Source organism: Ornithorhynchus anatinus, chromosome 3, assembly GCF_004115215.2.
Source record: "Ornithorhynchus anatinus isolate Pmale09 chromosome 3, mOrnAna1.pri.v4, whole genome shotgun sequence".
Taxonomy (NCBI): Eukaryota; Metazoa; Chordata; class Mammalia; order Monotremata; family Ornithorhynchidae; genus Ornithorhynchus; species Ornithorhynchus anatinus.
The window spans coordinates 112021260-112041618 of NC_041730.1; the positions used below are offsets into that span (position 1 = coordinate 112021260).

The following is a 20359-nucleotide window of genomic DNA, read 5'->3' on the forward strand; positions in this document are numbered from 1 at the left end:
TTGGAAAGATACCATTTGTGAATTCTCCAGGAGATGGCTTGTAAAATATCCATTAAAATAGAGTTTGTCTCATGATTGTTAATGTCTTATTTAATTATCCTGTAGAATCGATGTTGCCAGGTTGATATTTGAGTCACTATTATACTAATGTCTGTCTCCCCCTCTAGTCTCTAAGCTCGATATGGGTAGGGAACCTGTCTGCTAATTCTGTTTTACTCTCCCCAGCACTTAGTACGGTGCTCTGCAATTACCGGTCAGTAAGTGCGATTGATTAAACAAATCAATTTGTTTAATCGATCATGCAAATTGATCATGGCACTCCAGGCCTCAAAGGGAACTTATTCCCAAGGGAATGGGAGTGGCACTGTGTCAATGACCTGCTCTCAAATCAGTTCCTTCATACTGGTTCTTGGTCCCGATGTCTCACGACCAAAAATGGTGGTTGGTTCCCGACCTGAAGACCTTGCGGTCATTAAATATTCCTAGGCCTCACTTGGTCATAGGCACTTACATACAGAATCTTAGTTAAAAACAAATGTATTCATATAGAACAGCTCAGAAAAATTCAGTTTTCTCCATCTTTTGTTTAAGATAGCCTTCCCTCTGTTTTTAAAGGTGTGCATATTCATTTTCTGTAAATCCATTTTTCTTCTAGACTGTATATGACTTTAAATTAATTTGGCCAAGAAACTGAACAGATTTTTCTTTGTTTCTTTTAGATATTTTTGGGACGTTGTACTTGAGTTTTCTCTTGATCTTCAAAAGAAATTACTGCATTTTACTACGGGAAGTGACAGAGTCCCCGTGGGAGGGATGGCTGATTTGAACTTCAAGATTTCAAAGAATGAAACATCCACCAACTGGTGATTTTTTTAGTTTGTCTTCTGGTTTTTATTTTGGAGAAGTGCCATTTTGAAAGAAAATGGTCTATTTCCTGTAGAGATCATGGTTTTTAGCCCTCTAAGCTTCCTCTTTTCCTGAAATGCATGGCTAGCGTTGTGAGAGTTTGAGAATTTTTGCTTGCCTTGCTCAAGTGATCAAGTGCCCATTCACCGGGTTGTGTCATGTCGACCGTTGTTAGAGTGGAATCTGAAAATGGTGGAGACAGTAGCGCATATATATGTTTTTAGGGAACATGTCTACCAGCTCTATTCTATTGTACTCTCCCACGCTCTTAGTATAGCGTTTCGCACCCAGTAAGCACTCAAAGATACCAGTGATTGATTGATTGATCACAGACTGCCCCCAATCTTCAACAGCACCCGCTGATGAAAATTCACTCACAATCTCAATGCTAGTGATTGCTTTACATATAGTTTGAACTGAATTCTCTCCCCAGGTAATGACTTCCCCAGGGAAGCAGCGTGGCCTAGTAGAAAGAGCACGGGCCTAGGAGTCAGCGGACGTGGTCTCTAATTTTAGCTCTGCCACTTGTCTGCTGTGTGACCTTGGGCAAGTCACATAACTTCTCTGAGCCTCAGTTACCTCATCTGGAAAATGGGGATTAAGACTGTGAGCAACCATGTGGGACATTGACTAGACTGTGTCCAACTTGGTTACCTTGTATCTACCGCCACACTTAGTACAGTGTCTGGTACATAGTAAGCGCTTAACAAATACCATTAAAAAAAATACATAGCTCCCACCTCAGGTCCCTGCACTTTTCACCATGGTTTCCCCTTTCCTCTTGTAGTTTACTCTCTTCTCATTTTATCTTTGTCAGTGGGTCCTCCTTCATAGTCTTCTCTGCTCTTTTTTACTACTCCCATTCCTCTCAATGCTGCCACTTTTTCTCTTCTGCTGCTTCTGCATTTTCATTCCTGTCATCTCTCTCCTTTTCTCTTTCTCTCTTCCTTCCTCCCTCTTTCTTTCTCTCTCTCCCTCCCTCTTTCTCTCTCTCTCTCTCCCTCCCCAACACCCTCCTGCAATTTTCTGGTGGTTTTGCACTGAAAGGAAGCCAAGCTGAACCCCAGCCCCGGCAGGAGGAAGGGAGCCTCAGCAGCTCAGCAAGCAACAATTTAGGAAAGATCAGGCTCCAACCTCTTTCTGCTGGTCATCCATGATTTCTTTTATTGACAATTGATCTGCTTGTAATTTAGCATTAAGCAATGGAGTTTTGAACTATTTCAATGTGGTTCTTCTGTTAGAGAAGCAGCGTGGCCTAGTCGAAAGAGCACAGACCTGGGATTCAGAGGACCTGGGTTCTAATCTCAGCTCTGCCACTTGTCTGCTATGTGAGTTTGGGCAAGTCACTTAACTTCTCTGTGCCTCAGTTCCCTCATTTGCAAAATGGGTATGTAATACCTTTTCTCCCACCTACTTAGTGAGCCCCCGGTGGGACTTGATTATCTTGTATTAACCGCAGCACTTAGAACAGCGCTTGGCATATAGAATGCACTTAATACCACAATTATAATTATTATGATTCTACTTTAGATCATTTGTGGTATGTTCTGGTAGAGTACCAGTAAACTACTTTTTGCAAAAATAACAGTATCAGTTTAGGGGAGGCAGTGGAATCTAGTGAAGAGTATGGAACTAGGAGTCAAGAGACCTGGATTCTAGTCTCAATTCTGTCTGTGTGACTTTGGGCAAGCCACTCGACATCTCTGGGCCTCAGTTTCCTCATCTGTAAAGTGTTGATCAGGTAGATTGTGAGGCCCAAGTGTGAGAGGGTCTGTGTCCTATATGATGATCTTGCATCGACTTCAGCACTTAGCACACAGTAAGCACTTAATTATGATTTTTATTATTATGGAATTTAGGAAACTTTTTTCGATCCATTCATCTTGATTCATCCGGAAATCTTTGGGGCTGGAAGTAATGCAGACCCTCTGGAGCTTAGTGTCAACAAGAGCGGACCCCCACTTCTTCTCAAGGAATTGAACTCATTGTGGGCAGGAATGTGTCTGTTGTTATATTGTACTCTCCCAAATGCTTAGTACAGTGCTTTGTTGTAGAGCAAGCGCTCAGTAAATACAACTGAATGAAAGAAAGAATGAATGAATGAAATTCCAAGTTGGATTATGTCTGAACCGAACCTAAGGGGTGAGAGTAAACTTGGAAGCTTTCTGGTTCCCAGGACTGAAGTATTCATTCATTCAGTCAGTCAGTCAGTCAGTCAGTCAGTCGTATTTACTAAGTGCTTGGAAAGTACAATTCGGCAACAGCTAGCTAACAATCCCTACCCAACAACGGCTCACAGTCTAGAAATATGAGGAGAGAGGGACGGTTTGGACTCAGATTATATGATCTGGACCTTAGACTTCATGGTCAGGTAGGTTAGTGGTCTTAGAGCTCTGGGCCCTTAAGGACTGTCTTTGAAAAACAGACAGTAAAAAGCAACATATATGAGTTGTGGGGTCTGAACAGCAGCATGAGTCAGTGGGAGGCGGTTGCAGTGTGGGTCGAATTTTTAAGTTCCCTCTTTATTTTGAACAGGTTGCCTGTGGCCCACACCTGCTTCAACCAACTCTGCCTGCCTCCTTACAAGAACAAAAAGGAACTGAGACAGAAGCTGATCATTGGCATTTCCAATTCAGAAGGTTTCGGTCTAGAGTAACGTGGAGAACCTCGAGTTCGCTGTTTCTATGTAGCATTCCCTTTCCTCTTATTGTGCCTTTGACCTTTCCATATTCTTGTCCCCAACGCCCTGCCGGTCTTTCGCAGTTTCAGCCACTGATACATTTGATACATTTTGAAGCCGAGGCACAGCGCGGCTCTCCGAAGGCCCAAGAGAGACTTTGCTTGACGGAAGACACCGATAACGAGGACGGGGCTTTGTGTGGGATCTCTAGAGCTCTGGACTGCTCATCGCAATTTGTTTGTATCACCCACATTCCACCGGGAAACCAAGTTCAAAATTAAAGCATTCCCGGCAGAGTTAAGCATAGTAGCAGATTGGGAATAGTCAACAGCGAAACATAGAGCTACTCTGCCATTGATTAAAAAAAAAAAAGCATATAGCCATATTTTCATATTGAGGCAAACAACAATTTAACTGTAAATTAAATTTACAGTTCTTTTGATATTCTCGCTTTCGTTCCGTGAGGATTAAATGGGCTGCTAAAGAAGCATGTACATAATTCCTTGAGGAAATGGGATTTTGATAGTGCCATTTATTGCTAGAGATTTATTTTTACAAAATAGATTCAGGGTTTTAGATGAGCATGCAGCTTTTACAAATTAACTGAAATGATTGTCCGGTAACGTAACACTGTAAGAGTAACCGCATTCAGAGAAATACACTTGTAAGTGTTAGTGTTAGTCCGCATGCCTATAGATTGCAATCGGCCAGAAAATAATCTCGTTGGGATCCCCCAGTAGAGGGGCTTTTAAAACGATAATTGTCCCGCAAGGCATCTGATTGTTCAAAAGGAGACTTAGCAGAAGTCCACAGGAAATGAATGACATTCCTGTTGTCTTCTTGTTTGACAGACCCTGCTTATTGTAACAGCAGCAACTCTAACCTGTGGAACTGTAGAATCAATTTTTATGACAAAAGTGAAGAAATGAATGAACATTTGTGTCAGAATACCCTAGTGGTCAACCTCTTGGCCTGAATGTTTGTTTGACTCACTGCTCTCTGAACAATAGACTAAATTCAGACGATTGTTAGTTTGAATGTAAAGTAGCAAAGTAGCTTCTGAGGGAAACTGCTTGTAAGGTCACTATGGGAAGTGCAGTTTTTTGTAAAAGAGAAGCTCTTTATCAGCTTTCTAAATATTTTTCTCAAAGACTAGCTATGAGCTTTGCTTCAGCAAACTCAGAAGTTATATTTTTGCAATAACAGTAAAATGATACCAGCATGCATTGCCAGCTTATAACGCACATGCAAAACATACTTTAGTTCACCTTTCCCAAATTTCTCTGAGTTGCGCTGCTTTCTCGTGGCTTCGCTTCTTGCACCCAACCAGCAGACTTCAACCCGGGTGGAGAAAAAAAACTAATCAACCGATTCGTCTGTGATCCTGAAATGCTCTGTCTGTATGAAGTGACTGCTTTTACTATCTGGGGTTCCTAGTTATCTGTAGTGATGAGTGTCTTTAAAAAAAATCCTGAAAGCTTAAAATAATTGCTGACTGGTTTAGTTGTTGTTTTTGTTTGTTTTTAATTCATATGCAACTAAAACTACTTCACTGCTGTATTGCTTGAATTAGATTTGGAGACATGTAAGTCAGTTTAGACTAATAAGCACAAATCGTGGGTAAGAAGTCAGATCGAGACATTTCCCTTATGTTGTAAATAGAGTGTTTGTTTAGTGATAGAGCAGAGAAATGGAAAATGATTTTGATGGCTTGTTGTGCACATGTAACAATGTGTCTCCTCTGACACATTCACAAAAGCTGTTCACCGACGAGCCAAAGTACATTTTATGATTTCAGCTCTCAGTTGTCTTGGTAGTTTTTGTTTCCCATTGTGATTAAGAGCAAATTATAATGATTTTATTTTTTAATCCCAAAATTGTACATTGCCTTTATTTATTAAAAGTTCTCCAGTTTTGGTTTACTGTAAGATAATACCTCATTTTAAAAAAAAGCAACCTGCTGTTTTATTTTCATTAACTTTAAAAGACCTAGAAAACTCATGTAGTTGCATTTTTATATTTCCTCCTGTTAATAAATGAAGTATATTCAATTTTGCCACAGCGTTTAGAAGAGTCTCCAATTATTCATCCTACTTTTTTTTAACCTTTGATCATTTTTGTTGTCCTTCCTAGCATGGGGCATCCTTGCAGTATTGCTCACAGTATTGAGAAGCAGCTTGGCCTGGTGGATAGATCATGGTCCTGGGAGTCAGAAGGATTTGGGTTCTAATCCCTGCTCTGCCACTTGTCTGCTGTATGACCTTGGACAAGTCACTTCACTTCTAGGTGCTTCAGTTCCCTCATCTGTAAAATGGAAATTAAGACCCTGAGCCCATGAGCCCTGTGTGGGACAGGGACTCTATCCAACCCGATTATCTTGTATCTACCCCAGCGCTTAGAACAGTGCCTGGCACATAGTAAGCACTTAAATTCCACAATCGTTATTATTACCTTTTTGGACACATCAGATATATTGTGGCCAAACTGTGCATTATAAAAAAGTATTCCCGTCTGGACTGTAAGCTCACCGTGGGCAGGGAACGCGTCTACCAACTTCGTTGTATTGTACTCTCCAAGCCCTTAGCACTGTGCTCTGCGCACAGTAAGCGCTCACCAAATATGATTTATTGATTAATTGATGCACAGTGTTCCTGGGGAACCCCCACTATTTACAATTCTCCCTCACCCCAAATTAGTCATTTATCCTTATCGTCTGTGTTCTATCTTGAAGTCGATATATTTGTCCGTGGCAAGAGCGTACATTCATTCCCCTGTGTGGACCCTTGTCAAAGACCTTTTTGAGCTCTAAATACCTCATATTCACTGGCCTCTCTCTGTCCAGAGGCTTATTGACTTCTGCTCATTTCCTCACCACATTGAGGCTTGCTTTCTTCTTACAGTAACAAAGTTCTCCCTCCCTTCCACTCCCTGCCCACCAACAGGTTATTTTAGGCTAGGTACTCACTGAACCTTAAACTTTATTAAAGATCTTAACAGCGTACCAGGTTTAGAAGTGAGCCTCGCCAGTCCGGAGTTGCCAAAGTTGCCTCCGGAGCCGTTCTGAAAATGAATGCTGCAGGCATTAGCTCATGAGGGTTTTCTAACAGCAGGCTCCACTGGGGTTGCCAGGTGGAGAACAGAGCAAAGACAGTCCTGGAAGAAAGTGAACCGAAGGACCCGATCAACCTTGCTCTACCAGGTCATCTGCTTAGCCGTGGCAAACGTTGCTAGTTTGGCTTTTTAGACACCTGCGAACACATAAAGAGCCCTCTTGGAAAGAAGATCATGACCAATGACAAATTGCTGCTCCTTTTGCAAATGGTATTTTCTCTCCCTGAGAAATCGATGGTTTATCATGTCATGATCATTCTACCAGGGTGTTTGGATAGTCACCAAACTGATGGAGATGATCTCTCTGGCAAATATTCTTTTCACCACCCTGTGTCTTAAGAGAAGCAGCGTGGGTTAGTGCATAGAGCATGGGCCTGGGAGTCTGAAGGTCATAGGTTCTAATCCTGGCTCCGCCACTTGTCTGCTGTTTGACCTTGGGCATGTCACTTCACTTCTCTGTGCCTCAGTTCTGTCATCTGTAAAATGGGAATTAAGAATGTGGGTCCTATGTGCGACAGGACCTGACTCCAACCTGATTATCATCTTGTCCAATTTCCTTGTACCCACCCCACCGCTTAGTACAGTGCCTGGCATATAGTAAGCTCTTATCAAATGCCAAGATAATAATAATAATAATTATTAATATCTACCCCAGAACAATGCCTGGAACATAGAAAGTGCTTAACAAATACCATTATTAGTATTATTATTCAGTCAGCTCTTTGTTATTCAGTCAGCTGTCATTGGTCTGTTGATTCTTTGACTTTTCTCACTTTTTTTTCCCCTTCCATATGCTCCTTCCTGCCCTAGTCTTTTCATTTCCTTGGGTCCTGAATAAAAGGCTACAGATTTGGGGAAGGGTCAGCCACAGGGACAGCAGAGGCACAGGAGGGGAGTTGGCAGAGATAAGGCAGTGGAGCCATAGCTCCATCAGTTGACAACAACACTATCTTCCTTATCTTCCTCCTAAAGCAGGGCAGTCTAGTGGATAGAGCACAGGCCTCGGAGTCAGAGAGACCTTGGTTCTAATCCCGGCTCTGCCGCTTGTTGGACACAGTCCCTGTCCTACATGGGGCTCACAGTTTTAATCCCTATTTTACAGTTGAGAGATCTGAGGCACAGAGAAGTGAAGTGATTTGCCCAAGATCACACAAGAGACAAGTGGTGAAGTCAGGATTAGAACCCCGGTTCTTCTGACACTGCCAAGTGCTTAGTACAGTGCTGGGCTCACATTAGCTCTTCAATAAATGGTAATGATTGAATGAAAAATAAAGAATTAGGAAAGGCCATGTCAGGAAACATGGAAGAAATGGAGGGCAAAAGGGACAAGGGATAGGGAAAGAGAAAATTCTCTCTAGGCAAAGAAGGGGGTTGATAATCATCATCGATGGCTTTTATTGGGTGTTTACTATGTGCAGAGCACTATGTGCATAGTGTAGCTCTGCACTGTGTGCTTGGGAGTGAATAGTACAACAGAGTTGGAAGACACATTCTCTGCCCACAGTGAGCTTACAGTCTATGTTTCCAGAAGAGACAACAGTTTTCTGAGGCATGAGCAGAGACAGTGAAACTCCTGTGATAAGCACCAGCTGTTTGTCAAAGAAATATTTATGACATTTGTCAAGCATGTGTTATATCCCAAACACCATACTAAGCACTGAGGTAGATACAAGTTAATTAGTTTGGACACAAACATGTCCCACATGGGGTTCACAGTCTTAATCCCCATTTTATAGATGAGTAACTTAAGACTGTGAGCCCCATGTGGGACCTGAATTGTGTCCAACCTAATTAACTATATCTACCCCAGTGCTTAGTACAGTGTTTGGGATATAGCACATGCTTAACAAATGTCATAAAAATATTTCCTATATTTCTATCCATTTTATAGATGAGTAACTGAGACCCAAAGAAGTTAAGTGACTTACCCAAGGTCACACAGCAGACAAGTGGCAAAGACCAGTACTAGAACCCAGGTCCTTCTGTCTTCCAGGCCTGTGCTCTATCCACTAGGCCATGCTGCTCGTGGCATGCTATAAGGAAAGCAGTAGAAAAGCTTCAAATCCCTGAAAACACCAGCTTTAAGCCCAATAATATAACAAAGAATATATTTCTCTCTATATAGAATACCTTAAATAGTATGGAGACTGTGAGCCCCACATAGGACAGGGACTGTGTCCAACCCAATTTGCTTGTATCCACCCCAGCGTTTAGTACAGTGCCTGGCACATAGTAAGCGCTTAAATACCATCATTATATATGTATATATCCCTATATCTTCTTGATAAATTGATTGAAGGTACTTTCCTAAATGTGCTATGGTCAAAACTGAGAAAAGCAAACTATAACTTTTGAGAAAAGTCGATCGAATATGCTTGTGGGCATAAAAAAGGGAAAATGCTATAGAGACTGGGCAAGCAGTCTCTAGTCAAAAGAAGGGAAAAATGTAGGTCAGTTAATGAGCAGCCAGGCTAGAGTTGACTTGAAAAACACCCAATGTCAAGAGACAGGCTATCTGAATTCATCTGTTTGGTTTTGTGAGTTTACCAACTCTCCTCCTCAAACACATTTCTATCTGTGGCACAGACTGTGTCTACTTGAGGTCAGTGTCTCTGTATTTGTCTTCTGGTCTTGGAATGGCTGGCCTGGGGCCCCTGAGGAATCCACATGCTTCTCCAGTTCGCCCCAGGGAGTGGCTACTGTCTCAGTGGCGTGACCTGTCGGCTTAGAAGCAGCGTGGCGTAGTGCATAGAGCATGGGCCTGGGAGGCAGAAGGTCATGGGTTCTAATCCCTGCTCTGCCACTTGTCCGTTGTGTGACCTTAGTCAAGTCACTTCACTTCTCTGTGCTTCAGTTACCTTACCTGTAAAATGGGGATCAAGACTGCGAGCCGCTTGTGAGACAGGGACTGTGTCCATCCCGATTTGCTCGTGTCCACCCCAGTGCTTAGTATAGTACCTGGTACATACAAATACCATAATTCATTAATTAGTTTGCTCAGCTTTCCAGGGTCCTCTCTCTTCTGGGAAGGCTGGTAAGTTTTCCTCCTTCTGGACCATGTCTCCTCCACAAGGAGAAGACTTGCCAATCTTCTCAGAGCAACTTCTCAAATCCCATCTCTCTCTAGAGACTTTACACCAAACCTCATTTGGAAAAGTCATTTATCTGGAGTCCTTTAAGCCCTTAACCCCTGAGGTTCTCATTTAGCAGCATTTATTGAGCAGTTCCTGTGTCCAGGGCACAGTCTTACACTCTTGAAGAACATAAAAAGCAAAAACCCCAAGGCTAGACTAAAAGGAGTCTAATGGAGGAAGAAAATAATAATTGCATTATTTGTTAAGCACTTACTATGTTCCAGGCACTGTACTAAATGCTGGGGTGGGTACAGGCAAAACTGGTCGGAAATAATCCCTGTCCTACGTGGGGTTTACAGTCTCACTCCCCATTTACAGATGAGGTAGCTGAGGCCAAGAAAAGTGAAGTGACTTGCCCAAGGGCACACAGCAGAAAAGTGACAGGGCCGGGATTAGAACCCACGACCTTTTGATCCCCAGGCCCATGCTCTATCCACCAGACATCAGCAGACTGATATACCAGAGTTAAGAGAGATGACTGACAAGAGAGAAATACACCCAAATAAACCAGTAAATGCCTGGGGGCTGATGGGATGACTGGGAAGGTGATTGATTAATCAGGGAATGCCTCCTGGAGGAGATGTCTATTTTGGGAGGTCTCTGGGAGAAGGGAGGGGCGTGATTTGGCAAGGCTGTGGTGGGAAACGTGTGACCAATGGGTTGGAAACAGAAGACTTGAGAAGAGGAAGAGTTGGGGGTCAGCTTGGAAATCAATCAATAGTAGCTACGGAGCGTTTACTGTGTGAAGAGCAACTGAAACAGTGTGGCCTAATGGATAGAGTGCAGCCCTGGAAGTCAGAAGGACCTGGGTTCTAAACTTGGCTCCACCACTTGTCTGCTGTGTGATCTTGGGTAAGGCACTTTACTTCTCTGTGTCTCAGTTACCTCATCTGTAAAATGGAGGTTAAGACTGTGAGCCCCCTATGGGGCAGGAATTGTGTCCAACCTGATTACCTTGCATCTACCCCAGTGCTAAGAATAGTGCCTGGCACACAGTAAATGCTTAACAAATATTATAGAAAATGAAAAATCAATCAATAATATTTATTAAATGATTATTAAAGGCAGAGCATTGTACCAAATGCTTGTGAGAGTAAGATAGAACAGAGTCGGTAGAAACATTCTCTGCACACAGTGATCTTACAGTCTAGAACGCTGTACTCAGAGCTTGGGAGAGTACAATATGAAAGAGTTGGTAGGTACGTTCCCTTACAGCCTAGAGAGGAATAAACACAATAATATAAATGATATATTAATATAATAGTTATATCATATATAATTAATATAAATGAATTACAGATATGTACATAAGAGCTGTGGGGCTGATGGTGAAAGAGAAGAGCCCGAGGTAGGGTTAGCAGAAGATGAGAGAAGATAGGTAAGAGGGAAGCTGATGTTCATAAGTTTTTGTTTTATACAAAATCAGTGAGGATTGGGGGAGAGCCCTAGACATTTTTGACACAGACAAGGAGAGAAGGGGAGTGATGTGTCCCATTTAGCATTTTTAAAACCATTTAGCTGTTCAGTTCCTCATAGGATAGACAGACAGGAAGGATGGAGGACCCGCTAGCCAGGAGGCTGCTCCAGTAGTCCATTCCAGAGGAAATCGTATCAGGGTGGTTGCTGCAGGGGAAAAAGAGGAAGGGGCAGATAGGTGAAATATTACGGAGAAAGAATTGGCAGGAAATAGAGACAGACTGAATGTGAGTGTTAAAAGACACAGAGGAGTCAAAGACAACATCACCCTTGCAAACTTACACGACAAAGGGATAGTTCATGGAGCCGTTGGGTCAAGGGAGGGGTCTTTTTTGCCTGGAACACCCTGCCCCTTCATTTCTGACAGACAGTTACTCTCTCTGGAGAGAGTAATAAGTAAAGTAATAAGTAAAGCTTTATTGAGGGCCCAGCTCCTCCAAGAGGCCTTCCCTAAGTCCTCATTTCCTCTTTTCCCATTCCCTTCTGCGTCGCCCTGATTTTCTCCCTTTGCTCACCCTTCCCTCAGCCCCTCAACACTTCTGTATAAAGCCATAATTTATTTATTTATATTATTTTCTGTCTCCCTGTCTAGACTGTGAGCTCTTTGTGGGCAGGGAATGTGTCTTCCAACTCCGTTATAGTGAATTCGCCAAAGAGCTTAGTACAGTGCTCTGCACAAAGTAAGTGCCCAATATATACAATGATTGATTGGTGGAGTCGATAGTGATGAGAAATCTAGGAAAAGAAAGGTCTAGGAAAGAAGAGGAGAGTTTCGCTTTAGGACATATTGAGTTTAAGGCACAGGTAGTCAACCAGATGGAGATATAACCTGGAGGCAGCAGGAAATATGAGATTATAGAGCAGGGATGAAATCAGGGCTGGAGATGTCAATTTGGTCATCATCCCCATGGAGATGGTAATTGAAACTACGATTGATGAGCTGCCTGAGAAAGTGGGTGTAAAGAGAGATGAGGAGAGCAGCCAGAACAGAACGATCTGTTCTCAGGGCCCGCTGACCACTGCCAATCACATGTCGGTTGCCAATCGAGAGGTGCGCACAGGAAAAATAATGGGGGAGGGGCATGAATGGACAGGCCTTGGCATCTGTCTCAATTGGCACATCGACCGAGATCCTCACCTCATTAGGACAGAACAGACCGTTTCTGATGGCTTTCTGCTCAAACTTCTAATTTCTCAGATGGATAAACACCCTTCTCTTCCTCCACACACACACACGCCTGTGGGCACTGGCCCTCTCGTTGGCAACAGAACCCAACCACCTGATTCGCTTGCCTTCAAGTTCCACGCCCACTTTCAGGCCTCTTCCTGGGATGAATTGTGGACCTAGGAGTTCCTGCCAGGTTTCCGCTATACAAACTGGCAGTGTTTGTTTCAGCAGACGAAGCGTGTTTATGGAGAGGCAAAGAGCTAAGTGTCTTCTGGAAAAATCTGTCTTACATCTCATAAACAGTTGGGCTGTAGTTTGCTGTTGAACTAGTTACTGAGAGACTGAGGAATAGTTGCCGTTTTCCAGCGGAGCCTCCTGGAAGTTCATCATTTTGTTGCTCCGAGTTGGGGAATCCTACCTACCAACTCTGTTATATGGTACTCTCTTAAGCGCTCAGGATAGTGTTGTGCACACAGTAAGTGCTCAGTAAATATGATCGATGATTGATCGAATGCAGGGATAACCATGACTTGATGCATTTGCATGTTCGCTGATGTCCAAACCCATGAACTGCAGAGAATTGGCTCTTGCTTATTTATCTTTTCCTTTTTCTTATGGTATTTCTTAAAGTGTTTAGAATACTGCTCAGCACTTAGGACAGTGCTCGGCACACACTAAGTACTTAAATACCATAATAATAATAATTATGATAATTATTAAAAGACTTACTCTGTTCCAGACACTGTACTAAGTGCTGGGGTAGATATGAGTAAATCACGTTGGACACAGTCCATGTCCCACGCGGGGCTTACAGTCTTAATCTCATTTTACAGATAAGGTAACTGAGTCCCAGAGAAGTGAAGTAACTCGCCCAAGGTCACACAGCAGACAAGTGGCAGAGTGGGGATTAGAACTCTGGTCTTTCTGACTCCCAGGCCCCTGCTCTATCCACTAGGCCATGCTGCTTCTCACATGACTTATTAGCGCTTGGGATTTGCCATCCGAACAAAGCAAAGGAACACGCAAACCCTGATGGGATGCCAAAGCTGAAGAGGGTAAAGACCATGCAGAGCCAAGATTTTCAGCAACCCCAGAGGGCTTTACTCACCTCTGCCAAACCACTGGAAGTCCAGTTTCATTTTTACCTCAGATAAGGAGAGAACCAGATTTGATTCCCCTGTAGAGTCCGAGTAGCCTGTGGGTGCAGAGAGTACATCACCTGGTTCTTCTGGGTCTCCCAAGCGCCTAGTACAGTGCGCTGCAACAAGTGAGCATGATCTAGTGGGCCCCTCCACACAGACTTGTGCATTTTTGTATATATTATTTATTACTCTATTTTATTAATGATGTGTACATATCTATGATTCTATTTATCTATATTGATGGTATTGATGCCGCTCTACTTGTTTTGTTTTGCTCTATGTCTCCCCCTTTTAGACTGGTAGCCCAGCGATGGGCAGGGATTGTCTCTGTTGCAGAAGTGTACATTCCAAGCGCTTAGTACAGTGCTCTGAACTCAGTAAGCGCTCGGTAAATACGATTGGATGAATGAATAAAAGAGCACGAGTTTGGGAAACAGAGGACATGGGTTTTCTAATCCCCACTCTGCCACTTGTCTGCTGTGTGACCTTGGGCTAGTCACTTCATTTCTCTGTGCCTCAGTTACCTCATTTGTCAAATGGGAATTAAGGCTCTGAACTCCATGTGCGACAGGGACTGTGTCCCAACTGTTCATCTTGTATCTACCCAGTGCTCAGATCAGTGGTTGGCACATAGTAAACGCTTCCCAAATACCATAATTATTACTATTATAATTTGTAATGCTAGTTCTACCACCAATCAAATATTTATTGAACACTTACTATATGCAGAGCACTTGGGAGAGTATAGTACAACACAACTGGCAGAGGTATTCCCTGCTCATAACAAGCTTCCAGTCTAGAGGGGGATACAGACATTAATGTAAATCAATTTATAATATATAATTTATATGGCTCTGACACTGATAACTTCAACTACTCCAAAATTGACAAAACTTCAGTGCCCTCCTTAGTATACCTCTTATCACAGAAGAGAGCATACAAATGACTAACATGCCAATTTAGGAAGAAATAGCCTTTTCTCCAACCTGTCTGCCCGTGTGATTTTTGGGTAAGTCACTTAACTCCTCTGTGCACACAGTAAGCGCTCATTAAATATGATTGAATGAATGAATGCTTCCATTACCTCACCTGTAAAATGAGGATTAAATCCCACTCTCTCCTAAATAGGCTGTGAGGCCCATGTGGGACAGGGATTGTGCCCAATCTGATTAGCTTGCATCTGTCCCAGGCTTAGCACATTGTTCTGCCATAATAAACTTTTAACAGATACAATTAAAATGAAAGGCATGAAAGTTCCTAAATCTGTGGAGATCCATGGACAGGATGGGGAGGGAATGGCTCAACTGCCCCCTTAGTCTCTTCTTCCTCTCATGGAACATGGAGGAAATGCCTCAGAACAGCCACCATTATCTCCATTGACAAGAAGAAAGGGTAGAGACCTGGTTTTGGAAACAATCGAAGCAGCGTGGTCTCGTGGAAAGAGCACTGGCCTGGGTCCTAATCTCAGTTCTGCCACTTGCCTGCTGTGTGACCTTGGGTAAATCACTTAACTGCTCTGTGCCTCAGTTCCCTCATCTGCAAAAGGGGGATTCAATACCCATTCTCCCTCCAACGTGGACCATGAGCTCCACTTGGGACCCGATGATCTTATATCCACCAAAATGCTTGGCGCATAGTAAGCGCTTATAAATACCATAGTTAACATTACTGTTGTTGTTTTGACTGCATCTGCTTGGACTGTCTTCCAAACCACATATTTAACCATTACTCCCCCATAAACTCAAAAGGTAGACAATACAATTCGATAGGCGCTATACAAAGAGGGTGCTCCATAAATACTACAGACTGAATAACATTCACCCAGAACTATAGGATGTCTTTAGTCCACAGCTGGCTGGGCACAGTAGACACAGTGGCAAAGTTGGCAGAGAAAATTCTTTCAGGTCAGATGGTGGAAACAGAATGAATCTTTTCTTTATGTTATTTCTTAAGCACTTACTACGTGCACAACACTGCACTGAGTACTTGGGAGAGTACAATGCAACAGAGTTAGCAGATACATTCCCTGCCCCTAATGAATTTATAAGCTAGATACAAGCCAATCAGGTTGGAGACAGTTCCTAGTTCGAATCCCAGCTCTGCCACTTGTCGGCTGTGTGACTGTGGGCGAGTCACTTAACTTCTCTGGGCCTCAGTTCCCTCATCTGTAAAACGGGGATGAAGACTGTGAGCCCCACGTGGGACAACCTGATTCCCCTATGTCTACCCCAGCGCTTAGAACAGTGCTCGGCACATAGTAAGCGCTTAACAAATACCAACATTATTATTATTATTATTCCTGTCCCACATAAGACTCACAGTCTTAATCCCTATTTTACAGATGAGGAAATTGAGGCACAGAGAAGTGACTTGCCCAAGGTCACACAGCAGACGAGTGACTCAGCCAGGATTAGAACCCAGATCCTCTGACTCGCAGACGTGTACTCGTTCCACTAGGCCACACCTCTTCCCTGTCTTCAACCACATTAACTTCTTGCACCATTTGTTCAAGCACGGTGTGGTTGTGGTCATGCAAAATAACTTACCCACTTCAGAAGAAACACGGGCTTCTCTTTCAGAAAACCAACAGACCTGCACAAAAATCCATTTGGAGAACTGGAATGCCAGGGACAGTCTTTCTGGAACATACCCAAAAACCACACTGCAATTGTCTCCTGCGAAATGAAGCAAGAGAACACTGACATTGCAGCATTTAGCAAAGTTGGAGGTCAGAGAGAGGCAGCTCAATACTAGCATATACACAAGAGGTACGTTACATCTTCTCCCAGAAACTTGAGCTGGGAAAGGCAGAATGCATTTACAGACGTGGATTTGCTATTCTAAGTATGAAGTCCAGTAACAATAATAATAATAATAATGGTGGTATTTGTTGAGCGCTTACTTTCTCCCAGGCCCAGAGTTGGACACAGTCCCTGTCCCATGTGGGACTCACAGTCTTAATCTCCATTTCTCAGATGAGGTAACTGAGACAAAGAGAAGGGAAGTGACTTGCCCACAGTCACACAGCAAACAAGTGGAGGACGCGAGATTGGAACCCATGACCTTCTGACTCCCAGGCCCGTACTCTGTCCACTATGCCATTTTGCTTCTCTGTACTACAAGTGCAAGTAGAGAAGCAGCGTGGCTTAGTGGATAGAGCATGGCTCTGGGTTCAGAACCCAAGTGTTTCTGACCCCACCACTTGTCGCTGTGTGACCTTGGGAAAGTCACTTCACTTCTCTGGGCCTCAGATACCTCATCTGTAAAATGGGGATTAAGACAGAGTCTCATGTGGGACGTGGACTCTGTCCAACCTGATTAGCTTGTGTCTAACCCGGGGCTTAGTTCAGTGCCCGGCCTTTTAATACCATTTAAAAAAAAATCACAAATCAACTCCTCAGAGTAAATGAACATCTTATAACTTCTCTTAAACTGGCAGAGGCAAATAATGCCACAGTTATTATGCTATTGCTTCATGCTGCTGAAACTACAAGCTCTTTGTGGGCAGGGAATGTATAATAATAATAATAGCATTTGTTCAATGAATAATAATAATATTGGTATTTGTTAAGCGCTTACTATGTGCAGAGCACTGTTCTAAGCGCTGGGATAGATACAGGGTAATCAGGTTGTCCCACTTAAGGCTCACAGTTAAAAATATGGAACGCTTCACGAATTTGCGTGTCATCCTTGCACAGGGGCCATGCTAATCTTCTCTGTATCGTTCCAATTTTAGTATATGTGCTGTGCCAAGCACTGTTCTTAGCACTGAAGTAGATACAAGGTGATCAGGTTGTCCCACGTGGGGCTCACAGTCTTAATCCCCATTTTGCAGATGAGGTACCTGAGGCAGAGAGAAGTTAAGTGACTTGCCCAAGATCATCCAGCTGACAAGTCGTGGAGGCGAGATTAGAACCCAAGACCTCTGACTCCCTAGCTCTTGCTCTTTCCACTAAGCCACACTGCTTCTCTAAGTACCGGGCTCGGAGCACGGTAAGCGCTCAATAAGTATCATTGATCTACTGAAGTTAAGTGACTTGTCCAAAGTCACATAGCAAGTGACAGAGCTGGTGTCTGTGTCTGGTGCCCACTGACTCCTAGGCTGATGTTTTTTCGAGAAGCAGCATGGCTCAGTGGAAAGATTAAGGTCTTGGGAGTCAGAGGTTGCGGGTTCTAATTCTGCCTCCATGACTTGTCAGCTGAATGATTTGGGCAAGTCACTTCACTTCTCTCTGCCTCAGTTACCTCATCTGTAAAATGGGGATTAAGACTGTGAGCCCCACGTGGGACAACCTGATTACCTTGTATCACCCTAGCGTTTAGAACAGTGCTTTAGAACAGTGCTTGGCACATAAAAGCAGCGTGGCTCAGTGGAAAGAGCCCGGGCTTTGGAGTCAAAGGTCATGAGTTCGAATCCCAGCTCTGCCACTTGTCATCTGTGTGACTGTGGGCAAGTCATTTCACTTCTCTGTGCCTCAGTTACCTCATCTGTAAAATGGGGATTAAGAATGTGAGCCTCATGTGGGGCAATCTGATTTCCCTGTGTCTACCCCAGTGCTTAGAACAGTGCTCTGCACATAGTAAACGCTTAACAAATACCAACATTATTATAGTAAGCACTTAGCAGATACCATTTTTTTTTCCCACTAGGTCCCACTACTTGGTGACTTGAAAGGCAGAGTTGGAAAGTGGTCATCAGCAGGGAGGGACTGACAAAGGATCATTCTACTGGCATCCTCGTTCTGAGCAAATGGGCAGAATATGAATAATAATGTTGGTATTTGTTAAGTGCTTACAATGTGGCTCAGTGGAAAGAGCACAGGCTTGGGAGTCAGAGATCATGAGTTCGAATTCCGACTCTGCCACTTGTCAGCTGTGTGTCTGTGGGCCAGTCACTTCACTTCTCTGTGCCTCAGTTACCTCATCTGTAAAGTGGGGATTAACTGTGAGCCTCACGTGGGACAACCTGATTAGCCTGTATCTACCCCAGCACTTAGAACAGTGCTCGGCACATAGTAAGCGCTTAACAAATACCAACATAATAATAATATTCAATAGTATTTATTGAGCGCTTACTATGTGCAGAGCACTGTACTAAGCGCTTGGGATGAACAAGTCGGCAACAGATAAAGACAGTCCCTGCCGTTTGACGGGCTTACGGTCTAATCGGGGGAGACGGACAGACGAGAACAATGGCACTAAACAGCGTCAAGGGGAAGAACATCTCGTAAAAACCGATGGCAACTAAATAGAATCGAGGCGATGTACAATTCATTAACAAAATAAATAGGGTAACGAAAATATATACAGTTGAGCGGACGAGTACGGTGCTGTGGGGATGGGAAGGGAGAGGTGGAGGAGCAGAGGGAAAAGGGGAAAGTGAGGCTTTAGCTGCGGAGAGGTAAAGGGGGGATGGCAGAGGGAGTAGAGGGGGAAGAGGAGCTCAGTCTGGGAAGGCCTCTTGGAGGAGGTGAGTTTTAAGTAGGGTTTTGAAGAGGGAAAGAGAATCAGTTTGGCGGAGGTGAGGAGGGAGGGCGTTCTGGGACCGCGGGAGGACGTGACCCGGGGGTCGACGGCGGGATAGGCGAGACCGAGGGACGGCGAGGAGGTGGGCGGCGGAGGAGCGGAGCGTGCGGGGTGGGCGGTAGAAAGAGAGAAGGGAGGAGAGGTAGGAAGGGGCAAGGTGATGGAGAGCCTCGAAGCCTAGAGTGAGGAGTTTTTGTTTGGAGCGGAGGTCGATAGGCAACCACTGGAGTTGTTTAAGAAGGGGAGTGACATGCCCAGATCGTTTCTGCGGGAAGATGAGCCGGACAGCGGAGTGAAGAATAGACCGGAGCGGGGCGAGAGAGGAGGAAGGGAGGTCAGAGAGAAGGCTGACACAGTAGTCTAGCCGGGTTATAACGAGAGCCCGTAATAGTAAGGTAGCCGTTTGGGTGGAGAGAAAAGGGCGGATCTTGGCGATATTGTAGAGGTGAAACCGGCAGGTCTTGGTAACGGAACGGATATTATTAATAATAATAATAATATGTGCAGAACACTGTTCTAAGCGCTAGGGGGTACAAGGTAATGAGGTTGTCCCACATGAGGTTCACAGTCTTCCTCCCCATTTTACAGATGAGGACACTGAGGCCCAGAGAAGTTAAGTGACTTGCCCACAGTCACACAGCTAACAAGTGCCAGAACCGGGATTCAAACCCATGACCTCTGACTCCCAAGTCCGGGCTCTTTCCACTGAGCCAGGCTGCTTGTATGTCTTGCTATGCCGTCGAGTCGTTTCTGACCCATAGCGACACCACGGACACGTCTCTCCCAGGATGTCCCGATTTCCATCTGCAATCCTTCTGGTAGTGGATCCGGAGAGTTTTCTTGGTAAAAATCTGGAAGCGGTTTACCACGGCCTCCTTCCGCGCAGTAAACCTGAGTCTCCACTCTTGACTCTCTCCCATGCCGCTGCTGTCCAGCACAGGTGAGTACTCACTTGGAGCAGATTGCCTTCCACTGGTTTGTCACTGCCCAAGCTAGGAAAAGAATGGGTAGGCCTCTGCTTGACTCTCCCTCCCATAGGCGACACTGGTAGAGTACTAGAAACTCCAGGTGTGACCCAGAGGGGCTGAACTTATGACCCCTACTCTTTCTGTCAGAGGAATAAACCAAAAGGCAATATGGCAAGATATAAGAAAAAAAAGCCATGATATTGACTATACCAGTGTTTGAATCACAAAGCCATTTGAACTACCCAGGT

The 20359-nt window shown here is 44.1% G+C and overlaps 1 protein-coding gene and 1 non-coding gene across 2 annotated transcripts in view; one reads left to right on the forward strand and one right to left on the reverse strand.

The window, feature by feature from the left end:
- The window catches only part of HECTD2 (HECT domain E3 ubiquitin protein ligase 2), a 96143-nt gene extending 90496 nt beyond the window's left edge, over nucleotides 1-5647 (forward strand). Inside the window, exons 21-22 of the mRNA XM_039911327.1 lie at nucleotides 720-863; nucleotides 3442-5647. Coding sequence (XP_039767261.1) covers nucleotides 720-863; nucleotides 3442-3562 — 265 coding nt within the window. The 3' untranslated portion in view covers nucleotides 3563-5647. The remainder of the gene's footprint in view (nucleotides 1-719; nucleotides 864-3441) is intronic.
- Nucleotides 5648-17270: 11623 nt separating this feature from the next.
- Nucleotides 17271-17374, reverse strand: LOC114810863. Its single transcript, XR_003758553.1, has one exon. It is a non-coding gene; the product is annotated as a U6 spliceosomal RNA (small nuclear RNA).
- Nucleotides 17375-20359: the final 2985 nt, after the last annotated feature.